This window comes from Herpailurus yagouaroundi, unplaced genomic scaffold (assembly GCF_014898765.1).
Source record: "Herpailurus yagouaroundi ecotype Mexico unplaced genomic scaffold, PumYag 186, whole genome shotgun sequence".
Lineage (NCBI taxonomy): Eukaryota > Metazoa > Chordata > Mammalia > Carnivora > Felidae > Herpailurus > Herpailurus yagouaroundi.
In genome coordinates, this window is record NW_024412417.1 from 47,253,533 (window position 1) to 47,274,725 (window position 21,193).

The 21,193-nt window shown below is 59.5% G+C and overlaps 1 protein-coding gene across 17 annotated transcripts in view; it reads right to left on the reverse strand.

The window, feature by feature from the left end:
- TSNARE1 (t-SNARE domain containing 1) overlaps positions 1-21,193 on the reverse strand; it is a 156,657-nt gene that overhangs the window by 30,222 nt on the left and 105,242 nt on the right. For 9 of the 17 annotated variants that reach the window (XM_040494561.1, XM_040494562.1, XM_040494560.1 and 6 more), the window contains one exon: positions 19,054-20,290. The exons of 3 other annotated variants lie outside the window; for them this stretch is intronic. In XM_040494561.1, coding sequence (XP_040350495.1) covers positions 19,701-20,290 — 590 coding nt within the window. In that variant the 3' untranslated portion in view covers positions 19,054-19,700. Of the gene's footprint in view, positions 1-1,943; positions 2,251-19,053; positions 20,291-21,193 lie in introns of those variants that run through there. 5 more of the 17 variants (XM_040494572.1, XM_040494571.1, XM_040494567.1 and 2 more) reach the window with 2 other exon arrangements.

Consider the following 21,193-nt stretch of genomic DNA (forward strand, 5'->3'; position numbering starts at 1 on the left):
ATAAAGCAAGTCTTAACAAATTTCACAGAACCAGCATCACATAAAAGAAATTTTCTGAACGAAATGCAGTAGAATTAAAGAAAAAAAAGCACACTTAAAATGCTCATGGGTTAAAAAACTTTTACAATTCACTTCTTAATAGCTCTTGGGTCAAAGAAAAACTCGTATAGTGATCATACATCACACTGAGCACTGATGAAAATACACGGGGTCCCAGCGTGCGAGGTGCAGGAAACACGGGCTGCGGCTCGGAGTTCTAGAAAGTGCCAGGCTGGAGCTTCAGGCCTTGGCAGCGAGAAGAAGGGGCTCAGAAAGCCCCACCGCGAACCCCAACTAGCACGAAGCTGAACGACAAGGCACAGACGCTAATGAAAAAGACAAAAGTCTAGAAAGACTGATCAGGGCGAGAAGTCACCGGACGAATAAGACTGGGACTGAGTGGGCACAGGACACGGAGTGGGGATCGCGCAGAGGCGAGGGAACACTATGAACACACTTGCAGCCTTGCGGTCTGAACGGGGGAGATGGATGAATCCCCGGAAAAATACCATTTACCCAAAGCGACTCCAGAACAAGAGAGAACCCAAGCGGTCTTACATATGCCGTGAGCACAGAATATCTGGTACATAACAGAGGAAAAAGAGTGATCCCTGACTCGTTATGTGAGGCTGATATAAAACCGATACCAAAATCAGACAAGATCGGAGAAGTCAGGACAGGTAGAGGCCGAGACAGGTGCCAAAACTCTAAATAAAATAGGACCACACAAGACGCTTCCATGACCGTGAACCAGCCGCGTTGAATTAGAGCGGCTCAGTGCCAGACGTGTGTGCATGTGTCGCTCACACTAACCGAGTGAAGGAGAAAACTGAACCATCTCAATGGATCGAAAGCATATTAGATGAAAATCAACAGCCGTCTAGGATTTAAAACAAATGACCACCCAAAACTTTCGAACCCTTGGCAAACTTCCTCGATCTGACCGGAGTATCTACAATAAATGTACAATTTCTTCCCTTCGTGGGGCAGGACCGGAACCACGGGGCCTTCCCCCTGGGCCGGCACTACCCCCACCCCCCCCACGCGGGACCCGGGAGGGCAGCCAGCGAGGTCACTACGCCAAGGACGGACACACAACCGGGTCATCGCCAATGACAGGATTATCCCGAAGCCTCAAACGAAGCGCCAGAAATGCTGAGCCCCTGGTGTGGGGCTGGCTGGCGCTCAGTTTATGGGATGACACACATCCGTGCACACAGGCAACACGCTGCCACGTTGGCCATTCAGGGAAACACACAAAAATATACGGGGGGTCTTCAAGAGACCCCACGAGGGACGGGGCAGGAAAAGCGCAGCGGGAGACGCTATTTGCAACACGTGCGGACCAAGTGGCATCCAGACAGAACACACACTCGCCCATATGTGTGTGTGTGTATATGTTCCACAAGCCATTAAACGGGGAAAAAAAACAAACAATCCAATTCTTAAAATGGGCAAAAGGCATGAACAGACTTTTCACAGCAAAGGAAACACAAATATAAACATATGAAAAATTCCAACCTCGTTAGTAATCAGAGAAATGCAAATGAGGACCACAATTAGATACTATTTCACACCCACCGCATTGGCAAAAATCAAAGATTCTGACAATGTCAAATAGCACAGAGGCAACGCTCTCACGTCGCTGGCGAGCACAGGACGACACACGGCCGCCCTGGAAAACCACGCGGTCTCGCCCGGTAAAGCGGCGCCTCGCGCCCCGGCACAGCCACGACCACGGACGGGGTGGCCCCGGCCCCGAGCACAGACCCAGGGAAACCCCACGCCCTGCAGCGAGGCGGACACGCGGCCTCAGGGCGGGGCTGGCCCGCTGGCAGTTGAACCACTGGCCACATCAGAGGAAGCGCAGCTGTGCACGAGCCCGTGGCCCGGTCTTGGAAACGAAGTGGAATGAAAAAAGCGAGTCCTGGAAGAATACAAGTGGTGCGGCTTGATTCTTGTGCAGCTAAAAATAAGCAAAACCAGACAATCCGCCGCTCAGCGAGCAACACATTTTACCGACGTTGTCTGTTTGATACAAAGCTATTTTAAACTATGTGACAGCAAGGGGATCGCACGCGCAAACTTTAGGGGAGAGCTTACGTGTGGCAAGAGCAGACGGCAGGACGGGGACGCGAGGGGTAGTTTGGGCCGTCAGGTGAGGAGCGGTCGACCCAAGTTCATCATGTTACACCTTGTATCACGTTGCACCTGTGATATGTACGACCTTGTGGGAGTATCGAGTAACAGACTGCAGGGCGCCTGGGCGCCTCAGGCGGTTCAGCGTCTGACTTCTGCTCAGGTCGTGATCTCGCGGTTTGTGAGTTCGAGCCCCGCGTGGGGCTCTGTGCCGATAGCTTGGAGCCTGGAGCCTGCTTCGGACTCTGTCTCTCTCTCTCTCTCTCTCTCTCTCTCTCAAAAATAAACATTTTTAAAAACTTAAAAATATGTAATAGATTGGAAAATATCACCAAAAATGACAATATTGAGACCTGCTAGGGCTTCCCTGATACATCATCTCGGACCATCACAGAACCTTCCCTGTCTGTGAACGTGATTCTAAAACCCTAGGGCTCTAAGATTCTAGCAGAATTCATGGCTCTTCTCATGCAGCGATGCTGCCTGTGTGCCCAGGGGTAAGATCCTGACATCCAGCATGAGACCCCCCACCAATGTCTGGTCCCAAAGACCCATCCCATAAGGAGAAAGGTCCCAGATGTATCCGCTTGCAAGGCCACAGGGGCCCCGTCCTCGCTGGCCAGCGCCGAAGAGGGCCGTGCCTCACACACCCCCAGCCCACATCCCACAACCCCCCCCACAGCAGCCCCCCATGAGAGGCCCCCCACAAACTTCCCCCTGTGCTGATGCTCAGGGGTCCCTTCTCTCGGGCTCAGCCAAAGATGCTCCAGCTGCTGTGCCCCAGCCCCAGCCTGACCCCAGAGCCGGAATCAAGAGCCAAGAGCCAGCTTCCAAACCTTTGCCCACCGCCTGCCCGGCATGCCCCCCACCCCCTTCCCCTGCCATCTCTGGGCACAGTCCTGGCTCCTTCCTTCATCCTCAGAAGAGGAAGACAGCCAGGCCCTTGGCCTGGGGTTGAGCAGACAGGGCCCCAGTCGAGTGTAGTTCGGGGAAAGCCCCTTAGCTGCGCTGAGTGTTGGCCCTGTCCTTGCACACAGACTGAGGATTCCGTGAGATGCCGTCTACACAAGGCAGAAGCTGGTCGATTCTGAATCCCTCCACCTGTTGGGGACCCAACACACTCCTCTTCCTGAGCAGTTTCTGCCGACCTGTGGAGCACCTGGCACGTGCCAGCATGCCCTGGGCTGTCGGGCACGGGCTGAGTGAGGATATCACAAAGGCTGCTGCCCACAGTGGCCACAGCCACACAGCGCCCCGCACGCACAGCTCTCCTCCTCGACCGGCACACACTCAGCCCTGGATCCACTACACCCACAAAGCCCCGAGCCTGGGCGCCCGAGGGAGGAGGGAGGGGCAGGAAGCGGGGGCTCCTCCAGGGCCCTGAGGCCCCACCCGGACCAGAGGTGGAAGCTGAGACCTGACAGCAGGCTGAGGCCCTGTGCCGGGTGAGTCCTCTGTCTGAGGGACAGGGGCTGGACTGAGCAGCGGGGGAGGGCTGAGGAGAGCGGGGCCCGCAGGGGTGGTGTGAGGAGAGCAAGGTCCAAACGTGGAGGGTTGCCAAGGTGAGTAGGGGGGACAGGATGGCACTGGGGCCCCTCCCTGGCACAGGGGCAGTCTGCTACTAGGAACTCACCCCAGAGAACTGAGTCCGGGAGCGGAGGAGCAGCGGGTGAGTTTCCCAGACCCCCAAGGTGGGCGGGGCCTGGCAGAGGGGAGGGGAGGAAGGGCCGATGAAAGCCAGGGGGGCAGGGGCACAGCGGAGAGGGGGGGCAATTCTGGGGATGTGGAGGGTGCATTCTGTTCCGTGATGCCCACCGCCCTCCGCTGCCTCCCCCAGGGCAGGGGGACCGCCCCTGGAAACTCCGGTCAGCGCACCCGAGCAGGAGTCCCTGGCTTCCTCCACGAAGACCCTGCAAAGCCACGGCGGGCTCTTCCTCCACTCTGGTCTCTCCACCCGGAGCCCGGCGACGTCTAGGAGGGCGCTGCCCCGCCAGCCTGGGCCCCCGAGTCAGAAGCATAGGAGCAAAGCCACCACCAACCCGCCGTGGACGTGTAAAAACCAGGAGAAACCAGCCACGAGACTTGGGATCCTTCGTGACCACGGCCACACAGCCGACTGAGGCCAGGAGGCGCGTGAGAAGCTCCGATCAATGGAAGGGCTGTCGGCAAATCCCGCCACTAATCTGCTGTGTGACTCTGGGGCCCTTGCTCCCTTCCTCAAGGTGGACAGGGAGGCTCTGGTGGCCGCCAGCCGTAGGGACCGCGGGTGGCACGGTGGCAGCTTGGCGGGGGGTGCGCCAGTCACACACGGAGGCTGGGCCGGGGGGGGGGGGGGCAGCCACGGGTCACAGCCTCATCAGCGAGCGGGAAGGCCTGCTCTCCGATGAAAGCATGTGCGGCTGTCTCTCAGTCCTGGGACCACAGGCGTCCCTGTGCTTTTGTTTTTTCCTTCAAGGCCTCTTCATCTGTCTGGCCGATAGTGCCATTAAGCAGCGCTCGCTGGCGTTCCCGAAGCAGCCAGTCCGGAGGGGTGGAGAACACAGTCCACGCAGCCCGGGAACGCACAGACCGGATGGCCGCCCCACACCCCTGACCTCACCGCGTGCAGGGGCAGGCGACCCGAGGGGTCAGGTGGAGAAGGGCAGAGCCCGACACACAGACGGCCTCCCCGGCTGTCCCCTCCCGTGTCGCTCGCACAGTGACGAAGGCACGCCACTGCTCCCCGAGGCCGGGGTCTGCACCTGGGCAAGGAGGGCACAGGGACCCTGCACGACTCAGTGGCCCAGCCTCGCCTCTGCCTCCGGAGGGAGAGGGGGCTGTCCGTGGTGCTGTCGCTCAAGCCCGAAACTCCCTCCGTGGACCAGAGAGCCCATTTACAGGATGGGAATACTGAGGGGTGGATGACCCCCAAGTCATCTGTAATCAGATGCACACCTCCCACCCCACGCACTTCGGGCACATCCTTGTTCTCCAGACTCTGATCCCCTGTTCACTGGGTCCTCATCCCGAGAAGCCCACTCCGGGGGCTTCTCTCGGAGCTGCGGCTCCACGAGACGTGGCCACGGCTCATCAGGGGAGCAGGTCACGTCCTGCGGTAACTTCTTGGCGGGCCGGGCACCGTGTTCTATCACAGAGCACGCGCTTTGAGAGAGAGCTTGTTTGACATCTGAGCGATTTATTTGGTTTAATTTTGTTCTTCTCCCTTTCTGCTGTCAAGAGGTAAACAGACACACTGCTTCATCTTCCGAAGGTGGGCCAGATTAATAATGCATTGGAGCAGGCGGGAAGAAGGCCAGGCAGGGCCACCGGCCGGCTGTGTGACCCAGGCTAAGTCACTGTGCCTCCCGGGGCCTCTTCTCTTCAGATGTAGCTCGGGGCTGGGACCTGGCCTGGCCCTGAGTTCAAGGCGGTGCTGGCAGTGGCTGTGTTCAGTGCGAGAAGAGGCACCCGCGTGTGCTGAGCTCCCGGCAGGCAGTCACCTGCGTGGTGTCACTCGAGTCCCCCAGACCTGGGAAGGAGACGTTCCGGAGGACGAGGGACGGCTCAGAGATGGTGGTTTCAAAGTCCCGCAGCAAGGAACTAACACAGCCAGGACGCAGGTCCGGGCACTGCCCACCTTTGTGTCTTCCGCGACCCTGAGCTGGTGGGGACAGCGAGGCGCCCCGGTTTACCGATGGCCGTCACCGCCCTCATCATTCCTGCCTGCAGTGGCTTGGAGGCAGGCCTGGGGTGGCCTCGGCACAGAGTCCCCATCCTGGCTCCTCCTTGCGCCAGGCAGGTCCCCTAACCTCCCTGCGCCTTGGCTGTTTCATCTGTGTGATGGGCATGTCACTTTCTGCCCTGTCTCCGGCCTAGGACAGGTGTGAGGCCGGGCTGAGTGACGAGGGGACAGGCTAGCTCTTTGCCAGGTCCTGCCCAGGTACGAGGACATGCAAAGGAGCACACAAGGCCCCCTCCCCTGTCCTGCACCCCGGACGATGGCATTCTGTGGCTCACAAAGATGAGTGGCCTCAGACCAGACACAGCTCCCCCTCAGGGGGCATTTTAGGGAGACTGGACGGGGCAGGCCGTGCTGACGGAGGAACAGGCTCAGTGGCGGGAGGGGCGCTGAAGCCACACAACCGGGCCCCGCCCAGCCAGGGCTGGGCGTGACCTTTCTCGGTGACGCAGCAGGGAAGGCGGGGGCCACACTAACAGCGGGGCTGGTGAGAGGGCAGGAGATGGCCCCGCTGCTGCTCATTCTTGCCGCCTCCAGCCCCCTACAGACACCAGGCTGGACTGGGAGGAGGGATGTGGGAGGAGCGGAGCCCTTTCCAGAAGACAGGAATGATTTCACGCAGGTGTTCCCAGCTTTTTGCTGAGAGCAACACAATTCTGTGTCTCCTTTCCTTCTTTGCTGGCGGAAAGCACAGTGGAGCCGTGGGCCCTGGTCCCGTGGGCCTGGCAGCACTGAGGTGCTCCAATGAAATCAAACCTGTGTCCGTCCGTCTGTCTGTCTGCACAAGGCAGGGCTCCGCCAGCTGGACTCAGCCGCCTCCAAGGCTCGGGCTGCACTGGCTTCTCCAGCGGCCACCTGCACGGCCTGGCACGCGGGCCCTCCCTTCCTCCATGGCTCCCTCAGCCGAGCCGCCCAGCCAACCCCCTTCGGCCCCGAAGGAAGCCGCCCGTCCCGTCAAGCCCACTCCAGACTCCAAGTACACCAAACAGTCCCTGAGCTTCCAGAAAGTTCAGAACACCTCTCTGTGCACGGTGGGAGGGAGTGAGGGCTGCCCCCTGGGGCCGCTGCACCCGTGGTTCTCCCCGGGCCACCGTTCTGTGGCTCTTCCCTCGTACCGGTCCTTCCTGCCTTTCTGGCTCTGCCAGAAGTGTTTAGGGACCTGGGAGAGCCTGGCCATCAGAGAGACCTAGATCCCAATCCTGCTCCATCACCTCCCAGGTGCACCATTCAAGGCAAACGCAGGCCTTCTCGGGTTTCAGTCCATATCTACAAACCGGGCAGACAGCAGCCGATCGTGGACGGCACGTCGGCCCAAGAGTGGGATACGGGACCGGACCAGACCCGGGGAGCTCTTTCTCGGTGCCCCATGCCCTCTACCACCCGGCAGTGCCCCAGGGGGAGCTCCGAGAAGGCCAAGCGGGGCCCTCTGGCAGGTCCTGTACCTTCACTCTGCACTTAGCCCCGTGCCGACCCCCAGAATGGCAGCGAGAGACAAGATTGGGCCCTCCCTCCGGGAGCCGGAGGCCAGCTGGGAGGCAGGCCCCTCGGGTGTAATGAAGACAGTGGGGTGGGGGCTCTGACGTACTGAGGAAGTCACAGGGCCCTGCAGCCCACAGGGAAGACAGGACAGGGTGCGGTCCTGGGTGCCAGGCCATGTGGCCACAGCCTCCCCTATGCTCCCACCTGCCTGGCGTGGCTCTTTTCCAGGGGCTCTGGAAAAGGTCAGCCACGGTCCCCGCTAACAGGAGAGGTGGCCGTGGAAAGAAGCTGAATAGTGGAGCTCTTAGGGACAGAGGCCTCCAGTGCTGAGAGAGTAGGGACACAGGGTGGGGTAGGGACACAGGTTGGGACACCGGCTCCACACTAGGGAGGCATCTCAAAGACACAGATGCCTTGCTTCTCCACTATCCCAGTGCTCTGTGCCATGCCTGGGAAGAGGACCCACCATCACCACCACCACTGTCATCAGAACAAGTCACTGTGCCAAGTGCCTCGCATGCAACCCCCTGAGGCATTACTGATGTGTATTTTACAGAAAAGAAACACGAGAAGTGGAGAGATTAAGCAATTGCTCGTGGTCAGACACAAGCAGCCATTCACAGAACTGGGATTAGAACCCATGTTAAGTAAACAGCAGTGGCCCGCCCTAAGCAGCACAGCTTCTGGAGGAGGGGATTCTTGCTGCGAAGGAGGCAAGAGGCTGGGCTGACTCTGGGCCTCTAGAACATGGTTGCTCTGGGCCACAGGTACTGGAAGGAAAGCGGGTTCATTTGCATATAATTTGCATACAGCTGCTGAAAATAAGCCCAGATTCCCGGTCCCTTAAAAACTGCATTGTTTCGGTCTTGAATGGGACCTTCCCACGCATACACCCACCCCCAATCACCCCGCTGTGGGGTGGCGTCCCCTCGTCACCCCTTTCAAGGAGGCAATTCCCCACTTGGGGGTGACCTTAGACACAGAACCCCTCACTCTGGAGGACCTAGGCCTTCCCACGGCCCTCCCAGCTGAAGCCTGCAAAGCTGGCCCCGGGGCAGGGTGGGAGGCCGAATTCTCCTGCAGCAGAGAGGCCGAGCAGGTCCGCTTGGCGTGGGCACGGGTTCTTTGTGAGCCTGTCACATCCTTGACAGCCGGCCTCGTGCATCTGAACACCGGAGCTGGGCAGGAGGCCAGGTGCTTCTCCAGGGGCGGGCTGGTAGCTGCCCGCCCAGCCCAGAGCCTCGGGGCGCTCCTCCCTCCTCCCCGGCCACCCACCGTCTTCCAGGCCCGGCCCTCCCACCTGCCTGCCCTGTGGCCAGGGCTCAGGGACGCTGAGCAGCTTCCCTGCATGCCCAGTCCTCCTCCGGAGCTCAATCTGGGACCTGGAGCTGCCGGGCTAGCCAGAAGCTGGGCTAGAAGGGGCCCCCGGAGGCCGGCCCCCCAAGTGAGAATCCAGAGGCACTTGTGGATCAGTCTGGGCCTCTCTGGAGATCCACCCTAGACAAGGGTCTGTCTGGCAAGCGGCCTGGGTGGGTCGTCCCCCTCGCACGGTGGGGTGGACAGCTCAGAGGCTGGGGGCCGGGCCCCGGGCCCGCTGCTCTTCCCCGCCCCCCACTCAGCTCTCTGCATCCCCATCAGCCCTCAGCCGCTTCCTGCAGAGCTGGCCAGCTCCTGGAGAAGCCACATCCAGAAAATGGGCCACTTCTTCCTCTGTGCTCCTATCACCGCCCCAGAAGGCAAGTGTGCTCAGGTGCACACACACCGGCATGCACACACGCACTTGCACACACGCACTTGCGCGCGCGCGCGCACACACACACACACACACACACACACACACACACACACACTCGCCGGCGCCCCCAGGGCATGCCCGTGCCTGTCTCCCCCGGGGCTGTGGGCAGGTGCTCCCTGAGCACTTACTGAGTCTGGGACAAGTCTCCACCTCTCCGGCCTCAGGTTTCTCACCTGTGCGATGGGGTGACAGGCTTCTCGCCTCATGGGGTCACTGTGAGGACCCAAGTCTGAGTTCCCCCACCCTAGGGGGTAGGCCTTTCCAGCTCTAAGATCCCGCTGGTGTCTCAAAGCAGTTCCATTCCCCTCCTTTGGGAGGCCTTTCCCAATCAACCTAAGCCATGCTGATTTATCCTCCACCTTTGTCCGGCCCACAGTGCTGGCATTTAATTAGCCACTCTCTCTGGCAGTTTCTCCCGGGCCTCAAGGACACCCCTGACCCTGGCCCATAAAATAGGAACACGGTGGCCAGGCTGGCCAGCCGCCTCAAGTCGCCCTCCCACAGCCTGTTGGCCGGCGTCCTGCTGACCCTCCAGCACCCAAAATGCGCGCCCACTTTCTTGACCAGCCAGGCAAGAACACGGAGTGGGGTCGGCACACGGGGTTCCACAGCCATGCCCCAGGACCAGCCCTGTTCTCCATCTGGGCAGATCAAGAAAGGGTATGGGGCGCCTGGGTGGCGCAGTCGGTTGAGCGTCCGACTTCAGCCACGTCACGATCTCACGGTCCGTGAGTTCGAGCCCCGCGTCGGGCTCTGGGCTGATGGCTCAGAGCCTGGAGCCTGTTTCCGATTCTGTGTCTCCCTCTCTCTGACCCTCCCCCGTTCATGCTCTGTCTCTCTCTGTCCCAAAAATAAATAAACGTTGAAAAAAAAAAATTAAAAAAAAAAAAAAAGAAAGGGTAACGCAGCCTCTGCCGGGGAGGGGCTGGAGGGCTGCGTCAGGCTCGGGGGGCGCCCCCTGCAGGAGCTCCCTGCAGCCCAGAGCAGCCCGGAGGCCTGGCCCCAGGACCCGCACCCGTCGCCCCGCGTGCCTACAGGCTCTACAGGCCCCAACCCCAGGATGCCCCCACTGCCAGCCCAGAGACCAGACCTGTCACCCAGTGTCCCCGACATCCTGGGCGTCGTACAGCAGGCTCAGAGGAGTGGGACCACCCCAGAGTCATGATGGAGCGGGGCTGTGGCAGTGCCGGCCCTGAACTCAGGCCTGCCCGATCTGAAGCTGCTCCGAGTGGCCGAGGACAGTGGGACAGGTAGGTGGGGGGCTGAGTCAGGTGCAGGGCCCTGTCGAGAGCTCATCTCCCAGGGGGCTCTGGGACAGAGTACCCGGCTGCTTCACACTGATGAAGGTAGGAGAGCATCCCCCTCCCTCGCTGGACCCCCCTGGCCTGTCCTCCACCCCAGCCCCGCCCTGCAGGTGGGAGGGGGTCTGCGGCTCTGGCCCCCAGGTGCTGCCCGCAGGGCATTTCTGAAACACTGAGCGGATTGATCTAAATCTTGGCCGAGGGTTGTTTGCCTGCACGGCGCTCATCCAGAGCAGGGCCGGTGGGTCTCCGCACAGCCGCTGCAGACGGGAAGGGCAAGGCCCTGGGGCCCAAGTGCACACAGGGTCACCCTCTGACCGCCCCCCACGTTCCCACCAGCTGTCTGGAACACAGTTCGCATGTACATTTCTCAGCAGACGGAGGAGAGAATCTGTAACAATCTGATCACGAAAATGGGATTGTTCCCTGCACCCAGGGACATCGCACACACTTGGGCCCTCACAAAATCAAATTGCTGCTTATTTAACCTGCTCAGTCTCCAAATGAAAAGGCAGCCCCAACCCCCGTCGATACACACTCCCCTCCCCCCACGGCAGGCTTCAACAGGCCCGGCCAGGGGCAGCGGGGTCTCTGGGCAGTGGTGCTGAAAACACCCCGTCACCAAGAATGCCAGGAAGAGTGCCCAAAGCCTCCTCTGGGTGCTGGCTGGTGGCCAGGAAGCCAGCTGGCCTTCAGGAGCAGGAGAGGGGCTCCACCCACCCAACCCAGGCCCAGGGATGACCCCTTCCTCGGGCCTGGACAGCTTGAGCCCAGAACCCGACGGCTGGCAGGCACCCAGCAAAAGTATCTGAGATGCTGACCAGATCCAAACCTCTAATTTTACAGAGAGGAAATGGAAAAGGTCAAGTCATGATCAGGGGACAAGCAGCCCAGAGCCTGAGCACCAGGGAAGGTCAGCTGACTCTAGAAGGAAGGAAGGAGGGAGGAGGGGAGTGGAGGGGAGAGAGGAGGAAAGGAGGGAGGGGGAGGAAGGGGGGATAAAGGAACAGAGGAGGGGGGGGGGGGAGGAGGGCGGAGGGGAGAAGGGAGAGGGAGGAGGGAGGAGGGGAGGGGAGGGGAGGGGCAGACTCCAGGCCTGACCTCACAGGACCTTCATGTGCCTCCTCACCTCACTGCCCAATGCACCAGGCCCAGCCTTGCCTCCCGGTGGGGGGGGGGGGGGGGGGGGGGGGGCGGCGCCTATGAAGTCCCACCCCCACCAATTCCTGCACGACGTGCTTTTACTGAGCACCTCCTGCATGCTAAGCACTGTCCTAGGCACCAGGCAGGGACGCGGCCAGAGCCCTGCCTCGCAGAGCCAGTGTCATACTTGGGAGAGACAGTGCCCCAGCAGACAAGTCGGCGCGGGGTCAGCACGGGCGTGCCAGCCACAGGGGGTGAACCAGGGGGATCCTCTCCGATAGGCAAGCAAAGGGGAGGGCGACTGGGGAGGAAAGGGGACCCACACTGGTTGAGCATCTGCCCTGGGCCAAGATGGACATTCACCACTTCCTGCTGCCAGTCGGGGCCGGTTATTCGGTTCCCACGGGTCAGGCAGCTGGGCTCACGGGCAGAGGGCCAGGCAAGGGGCCGCAGGGCGACAGTCAGTCAGTGTGCAGCACACAGGTATTGTCGTCAGCCCTGGTCCTTGCAGCAAAGACCCCGATGCGTGCAGGTAGGGGTGTGTGTGTGTGTGTGTGTGTGTGTGTGTGTGTGCGCGTGCGCACGAGTGTGCACGTGCATGCATACATGTGTGAACACGTGTGTATCCTACTGCACCTCAAGCTCTGGAAAGGTCGGTCACGGACACAGTGTGGCTGGCTGATGCTTTACTCGGGATCGCCGTGTCTACGGTCCTGGGACAGGCGGGCCCACTGTGCTCCTTTGCCGTGTGGCCATCTCTGATTTGACTTCTGCCTCACAAATTTGGAATTCCCCTCTCTCTGCTCTCTAGAAAAGTCTGTAGAGCCCAGCCCTCTTCCCTGGAGGTCGGAGGAGCATACTTGAGAGGCCACACGGGCCCAGTGCTCTCTGCGGCAGCCGCTGGGGGCCCTGTGCCTGGTCTGTGGCGGCCCAGCACTTCTCCAGGAATCGGCCCGTTTGATTTCTAAGTTTCTAGCTAGGGTGGCATAAATTGTTCACAGAATTCTCATTTTGGAATTTCTGTCCTTTTCGTCCTGCATCAATCTTACCAGTGGCTTGTCTATTTTCACGGTGCTCCCGAACAATCTGCTTTTGGCTTTGTGGAGACTCTATTATGACTCACTGAACATGCCCCGTCTCTACACGGCTCTCCCTTCTAAGTCTCTGTGGTTCTTTTACTTAATCTCTTTAATATCTTCACACAGTAATGTTCAGCCTCTTCCTGGTTCGTGGTCGAGGCGTTTCGGGCCAGCAATCTCTGAAGCGTCCGGCAGACTAGGACATAGCTTCATCGTTACTCGCTCACGTCTTTCTCACACACCCATTGACGGTTTCTTCTTTGACCTGAGTTACTTAGGACTCCTCTTAAATTTCCATACAAAAAAAAAAAAAAAAAAAAACGTATTTTTTAAGTTACTTACATCTAAAGATTGCATTTCTCCAACTGCATTTTCTAAAAGTCGCTGTTGTATGCAGTACTGGCTCTGGCTCTGCAGTCTATTGACCCTTTATATCCAATTTGTGGTCGAAGCGTGCACAGGTCCCAGGCGTACCGGAGAAGGGCCACGTGTGCTCACTGGTGCAGTTCAGTGAGTGTCGGCAAGTGGAACCCTGTCTGCCTGCTAACTTCCTGTGCAAGAGCCCCGCGTGCGGCTGGAGCCTCCAGGATGCTGGGCTCCCTCTGGGGAGGGAAGGCCGTGACTTACCTCATTTTGAGCTGTTCTATTAGGTGTATCCAGGTGTGGAGTTTTCATTTTCCTGCTGGGCGGCCACTGTTACAGGATAATTCTCTTCATCACATTTAATTCATTTACTCCTTTTCCTAGTATTTACAAACATGTGTGTGTCCTAACGTCCACTGTCTGAAGCCAACACTGCCTCCTGCAGTGTAGGCGGGGGGGGGGGGGGGGGGGGGGTTTCAGGGGGAGCAGCTACATCGTCACCTTGTCCTCTTATAAATGGCAGAGACCTTTTGCCTCCAGTCGGACGATCTTGGACATTCCCCGGGGCTCTTTGAACCCACCTGCAGAAATGTGTTTCCCGGACAGGATTGCCCATTTCCCTTTCGCTGTATTTTTTTCTCCTATATTGTTTTTGTTTCCTTGTTTTCTTCTTTTCATGTTCAAAGAGAATTTTTGTTTGCTTAACTGTATTCTTACTGCATTTTTACTGGTTTGGAAGTTAGATACCCTAACCCTCCTCTTTCAGAGGTGACCCTGGCCTCAGATCTCACACTTCTTACTAGTTCCTTCTGTGCACGTCCGGCCTGTGTGATCCTCCCAGGCGCACAGATTCTGGCCAGCACCGTGGTGACCCACACACCTCTGCCCTGCGGCGCTCGGGCTCCCTCGGGCAGCCCCCCGCAGCCACGCCCGGCCACCTCGGCTCCCCTTCTGCCACGCATCGCCACAGCGCGGCTGTGGTCAGGTCCCCTCCCTAAGGGGCGAAAAGCAACCTCAAGGCAACCTTGCTCTTTGCTTACTTGACAACATCCGTCACGACCTTGTAACATGAGATCACCGAATCACACTACACGTTTGCATGTTACCATATATGGGAGTCAAAGAAGTAGAAGATATAGAGAAAACCATGCCACATGGCGTTCGGGGCTCAGTTCTTTGGGTACGAACCCAACTGAGCGGTGCCGGCAACAATAAAGTTGCTTCCGGAAAGAAAAGCCTCGGTGTCACGACTCTCTGTGCGAGACTCCTGCTGCACAGCCACTTGGCGAGCGTCCTGTACAGGGACACACGCGGCACATGACCCCCAGGCCTGGCCGGTGGGCTCAGAGCCCGCAGGCTGCTCGTCCTCCTTCACCGCTGGGCAGCCCTCCGCGGCGTGGACATGCTGCAGTTTCCATCTACCACGGAAGGACACCTTGGCTATGTCCGGTTTGGGACTCTTACAAACGCAGGTGCTGCGAACATGTGTGTGCAGGTTTTGCTGTGAACGTGACTCTCTGCTTCTCTAGGATAAATGCAACTGGTGTCAGTGTATTTAACTTAAGAAACTCCCAAACGGGCTTCCAGGGTGGCCGTCCCGCCGGCGGTGCACAGGCAGCTCGGGATCCCCGCGTCTGGGCGTCTCCTCCTTTGGCCACTCGGGCAGGCGGCGGTGGGAGCTCCTGACGTGCCAATTTGCATTTCTCCAACAGCTAGTGACGCTCCGACACCATCTATGCATCTTCTTTGGTAAATTTCTGCTCAAATCTTTTGCCCATTTTCTTACTGCTGAATTCAGAGAACTCTTTATATATGCAGGATACAAGTCCTCTGTCAGATGTGTGACTTGCAAATATTTTCTCTCCGTGAGTAACTTGTGTTCCCAAACTCTGAACAGGGATTTTTGCAGAGGGTAAGTTTTTAACTTTGATGAAGGAACCCTTGAGTTTTTACCAAGTGTAACTATTAACAGAAGCTAAAATTAACCAACATTTAACTTCCCTGCAAATAACAGATGGGATTAACCATTCGTCCCAACCGGCACTCTAGCTTTGTCCGACTGTTGGCCTGTGCTTTCTAAAAATGCAACCCGCGAAATAGACGCTATTGTCACAATTATTATTTTATCGCAGAATAACTTTATTATTTCACAAGCCCGTTTGTTGGACCCACCTCCGTATTCACCTGTTACAGATCTTCCAGCTTTGCTCCCTCCTTCCTGCAGTCCATCCATCAGAGGTTTCCATCAGAAACCCCTCTGGGGAAAGTCTCCTGGTGGTGAGCCCTCCAAGTTCCCACATGTATGGAAACATCTGCATTTTGTCTTTGCTCCTGAAGGACCGTTTTGTTGGAAACACAACGTTACATTGACGGTTTGCTCAGTGCTCTGTCAGCCTCCCTCCCGGTTCCGCAGTTGCCCTAATTGCCGATGTTGATGTAAAACAGGCAGTGAGTCAGGCTCTTCCCTTCTCTTCGCTGCGACGAGATCCCTTCCCTGGGACCCTGGTGTCCACGCTTCTCCCCGCAGGCCTGCCGCCCACGTCCCTCCGCCTCCCCCGTCCTGGATGGCGGGCTGGACGAGCTCCTCTCTTCGCCGCCGCCGGCTCACAGCTCTAACACCGTAGCATTTCCAGGGCTCCCTTCATCTGTTTTTGGCACTTTCTGCGACCAGACGCCCGGACACGCGGCCCTCCGTGAACTTCTTCATGACTTAAAGTTGCACTTGATTTTCCAGACACACTGGGTCGCTTCTGATAATCTCTCATTATTCACTATTGTGATTCCATCTTATTTGAAAATATTTCGTAAGAACTATCTATGTTACATGCTTGATTCATTCCAACAGCTGAAGCCACTCTGGGGCCTGTGTGGTCAGCTCGGCGGACAACGGACACCACGGGCTGGCGCCTGAGACCACGGATGCGGGCTCCTCCCGGCCGTGGCAGCTGTGGGTCCGAGACCCAGGAGCGGGCAGGGCCGGTCCTCCTGAGGCCTGTCCCCGGCACGTGGGGGGCGTCCCTTCCCCGTGTCCTCACGTGGTCGCCCCCCCCCAACCCCCGTGCAGGTCTGCGTCCTGGCCTCCCCTTCTTGTGGGGACACCAGCCTGCATCAGGGCCCCCAGTGCCTTCCTTTACCTCAGTCACCTCCGCAAAGGCCCACCTCCGAGCACACCCTGCGGCCCTAGGGGTGGGACTCAGGTGTGGCTCCGGGGACACGGTTCGGCTCATAACGGGGCCTGTTTTGTCATTCCTGCAATTGTTGCTGTGTCCTCAGCTTTCCACTCAGCAGCCCCGTGACTCACGGGGTGACCTCCGACCGTGGGCTCACGTGGGCCTCTCGTTCTGTGCGCAGCACAGAGGCCCCACTGTCCTGTTCCCTCAATGAAGGGCCCTGGCAGGTCTGGGATCGCAGGTCAGCCAGCCCTAAACTTGTTCCCCATTCCAGCACATTCCACTAGGGCGGTGGGGGGAGGCGACGGCCGGCAGGGAGCCAGGCCAGTTCCTTTGTTTATTCTTTGCAAGGTAGCAAAGCATTTTTCTTTTCCTTGAGGGAAAGACAGAGAGAGCACGCTGGAGCAGGGGAGGGGCAGAGGGAGGGAGAGAGAAGCCCAAGCAGGCTCTATGCTCAGCACCATGCCAGACACGGGGCTCGACCCCACCACCTTGGGATCATGACCTGAGCCGAAATCGAGAGTCAGACACTTAACCAACAGCCACCCAGGCGCCCTGGAAGCCAAGCTTTTTAAATCATGGGTTTCCCACGTTGAACTGTTCTATACCGGGAGAGCCGTCCGGGCTGGCTAAGCTCCAAGAGCAGATGTGCCCCAAGGCCCGCATGTCCCGAGGCGACTCCAGGGCGGGACCCAGCCTCGCTGGTCTGCAGGGAGAGCCGTGAGGGGACAGGGCAAGGACCTGGGCATCACCCCTGCACCTCCAGTGCACCCCAGGCTCTCAGGTTTGCCATCTGTACAGGGGCGCAGTCAAGTGACCCGCAGCCTCTCCAGCCTTCTGGAACACACCACGGAAGGCCCTGTGGTCAAGCCACAGACCCACAGAAACGCCTCCCGTCTCGGTCGCAGACACCTTCTGGATGCACCCAAATCGGGTGCGAGGCCGACGTCCAGGACCACTCGGCTCCCCTTCCGTGCACAAGGACCCGCACTCGGGGCTGGCTGGGGCCCCTGCTCTCCCCGCGTCATCGCCCGGCCCCCTCATGCATCCCTGAGTCCGGTCCGCTGTCCCCGCCATGCTCCTCCCTGGCCCTCAGTGTGCAGCACAGGGCTCCAGCCGCAGAGGCCGGAGGGCGCACGGCGGCCTCAGGACCTGGACGCCCCACCTCTCAGGCCCCAGCAGGGTGGGGTCGCTCTTCCCCAGCCTCACCCTGGACTCTCTGCCAGCCCTGCCCCTCTCACCCGCTCCCCTGGCCGCATTTCTGCCCGGTCTTCAGGGCCACTCGGTCGTACCACTGGCTCCCATGGTGGGGCTGCCCTTTCCCAGCTTCTATTATGACTTAGTGGGGGCACCTGATTAACTTCCAGCCCATGGGAGGAGACGCAAGGAGGGGCATCCTCGGAGGGAGTGGATGTGCCTACTTATCCCTTCTCTTCATCTTGCTACCTGGGACATGAGCGCAATGGTGGGAGTCCTGCAGCCATCCTGGACCATGAGCACCGCCACGGAGTAGGGGGCCACAAGCCACGTGGGTCCTCGAGGACCACAGGGCCACCCTGCCGCACTGGACCACTTGCCACAGAAATCTCTTCAGTAAGAGTCATAATGCGTGTTTTCTCTACAACATGCTACTCGGGGTTTCTTCCAAATACAACCAGATCCAGTTCTGACTTCTACACAGAAAACACTTAACTGATATGTGTTTACTTGCTTCGTGTCGTTTCCTACAGCAGACCGTGAGCGCTGGGAGGAGAGGCCTCTGGTCTCCCTTGGTCACCTGTGCATCTTTGCACTTAGTACACGGCCAGGCCCCAAGGGGGCTCCTGATAGACATTATGGAAGTAAGTGGGGCAGGGTGCAGCACGTGATCAGGGTGAGGGGTCAAAGTGTAACAACAGTCAGGGCTCAGCGTGTGACCAGGATCGAGGGCCAGCGTGTGACCGGGGCCAGGGCTCAGTCTCCACTGGAGGTGGCACAAGCAAGGGGCAGCAGTGCTCACGGACAGTGGGGAGGTGAATGTCAACCAGTCAGGCACGTTTCATCGGACAAGGACAGCCCATCCCTTCCACCCACAGAGAAGACCAACGGTGGCTTCGAGAGCATGTGGAGAAGGATGCGAGGTTTGCGGAGCGGACGGAAGGCTCGCGGGGCGGGGCCACCTGAGTAAGGCGGCCACTGACAAACGGCACCACCTGCGACTAGAGGGAGAGCAGGCTGCGAGGGTGGCCAGGCCGTGTCGCGGGGGGCAGCTGGCTGAATCGCCGGAGAGTTCTGGCTCCCTTCCGTAGACAAAGTCACCGACACGCTGCTAGCTCACGGTGAAAATGGAAAACCAGAAGAGGGTCCGCCCAACGTGCCAGTGACGCGGGTCCGGCCCCTCCTCGGTGCGGGGGCTTCCCCGCGAGCCCTGGCACCAATATGCTGTCCGGCCCGTGCCGATCCTTCAGGCTTCCGCGTCAAGGATTTTATCCACAAGGGTCAGGAGAAGCAGGAAAAGGGGAGGCGGGCAGAGGGCACGAGGCCCAAGACCAGCGAGGCCCTGGGGACCCCTGCCCTCCCCTCCTGGCCCCCAACAGCCTCCCAGGCTGTGTGGCTGCAGCCCAAGCCCGGTCTGAGAGGGCCAAGGGCTGGCCCCAGCTCCCGGAGGGACCCCCCTCCCCCCCCCCCCCCCCCCCCCCCCAGGGGCACAGGAGGTAACAGAGAGAGCAGATCTGAAAACCCAGCAAGCGCTCAGGGCTCCCTGCCGGGGCCGAACACAAAGGCACAGCCTGTGTGAGGAAGAGGACCGGGCTCCGTCTCATTTACTCGTGAGCATCACCACCGGCAGGGCCTTCTCCGTTGTTATTTTACGCTTACGTAGGAAAAATAATTCTTTTTGCAAGAAACATCAGTAGGTACAAAATGGTATCCCGCCCCATACAGTACCAGGTGACATAAATGCACACGTGTGTCTGTCAGACCACAGATCTAACACCGGGCAGAAATGACCGCAGGCTGCAAGACGGGGGCGTCCTGGGCAGAACCAAGAAAACCACAGGAGCCCAGCCCGCAGTGTCCCCACGTCCAGGAGGGGGAGGCTTCCGGCGGGCGCTCCGGGTCACCCTCTGGGGACCTTCCTGACACCCCGCTGAGCCACCCCTCCAGGTCTGGGGACACCGAACCCTCTATTGACCCCCTGTGGCCGCAGGGGGGTGCTGGCTCTGCCCTCCAAGGCACTCGGCACAGCAGGTGAGAGCGCGGGACTGGAGCGGAGGCCGGGCCCCGCCAGCGCCCCTCTGCGTCTTCCAGCCACAACGTCCCTGAGTAGACTTCTGTCCAGGACCACCGACCGGCCCCAGAGCCTTTCCCTGCACGAGTGTGTCCTGTGTCCTTGCCGGCTCCATCGAGGCCCCAACTCCGCCCTGCTGTCCCCCAGCCTGCCTCTCAGAAGGGCTGGCGTCCCCGCTCCTCGTGCAGCCCTCCAGGGACCAGACCCTAGACCTCCTCTTCCACCTTCAGGATCATCCCTGAGAAGACCTCCAGGCCCGGGTGGGGGCCCCGGGGGCTGCCCTGGGGGCCTCTGGTGGGCCCAGAGGCCACTCCCCCAGCAGGGGTGCCGTCCAGGACTGTGGGCGAGGCTCCCCGGGCCGGGCAGGCCTCCACCAGCTTCTCGAGGGTCCGGTTGAGGGCCTCGACGCCGTCGGCCAGCCGCTGGCTCTGCTCGGCCAGCCTCTGGAGCAGCAGGTTCTGCTGGGCCATCAGTGCACTCTGCTGCTGAGACCAGTGGGAGAGCAGGGCGCCCTGTCGCCGGTGGGCGTCCAGCAGTCGCTGCTCAAACTCGGAGGCCTCCGCTGCGGGCCTCCCGGGGGGCGGGGGTGGCACAGTGGAGGGCGGGGAGGGTCCAAGGGCCCCTGGGAACGCAGCTGCAGGGGGCACCGAGGCCGGGGAGGCTGGCGGGGAGGGCGAGGAGGCAGGCGCAGGGACAGTTCCTCGTAGGTCCAGGGGGTCAGGTTCGGGCAGGCTTGGCCCATCCAGGGTCCGCAAGGGTAGCCACAGGCAGCTGGGGGCCTCGTCTTCCTCGTCCGCTGGTGAAGGGGGACAGGAAATGTCAGCCTCCAGCAGCCATGACTCTGGGGCAACCCCTCAGAGGGATGGGGAGGTGACGGGTGGGGGCCCTCTGCACACGGCCCTACTTTGGTCTCCTGATGCCCCTCCATGGTGGGCAGCAGCACCCGTATGAGGAAACCAGGACTCAGAGGTGAGTCTTCCTCTAGGAACACTTAAGTCCGAACCTCAGCCTGGCAACCGCAAAGCCCCGGTGCTTGTCCCCCATGCCGCCATTTGTCTACACTCCACCCAGCTGGCTGCGGTCTACCGTCCAGTCTGTCATCTGTTCTCCTACGCATACCACCCACCAATCTATCTGCCCATCAATTTCTTCATCCGTCATCCATCCATCTCCTTCCTTGTTTTCATCTTTCCTTATACTCATCCACCAATCTTCCTTCCATCCATCCATCCACCCATGCCTCCGTCCGTCTATCCATTCACTATCCATCTATCGTCCGTCTACTCATCCATCTACCCATGCCTCTGTCCACACATTCATCCACCGTCCATCCTCTCTCGACCCATCCATTTACCCAGCCCTCTGTCTACCCATCCATCCATCATTCATCCTCCATCCACCCATCCATTTACCCCTGCCTCTATCCATCCATCCATTCACCCACCCACCCACACATCATTCATCCACCCATTCATTTACCCACACCTCTGTCCACCCGTCCGTCCATCCATCCATCCATCATCATCCTTCCTCCATCCACCCACCCATTTACCCCTGCCTCTATCCACCCATCAATCCACCACCCATCCACCCATCCATTTACCCACGCCCTGTTCACCTATCCATCCACCCACCCATTTACCCCTGCCTCTATCCACCCATCAATCCACCACCCATCCACCCATCCATTTACCCACGC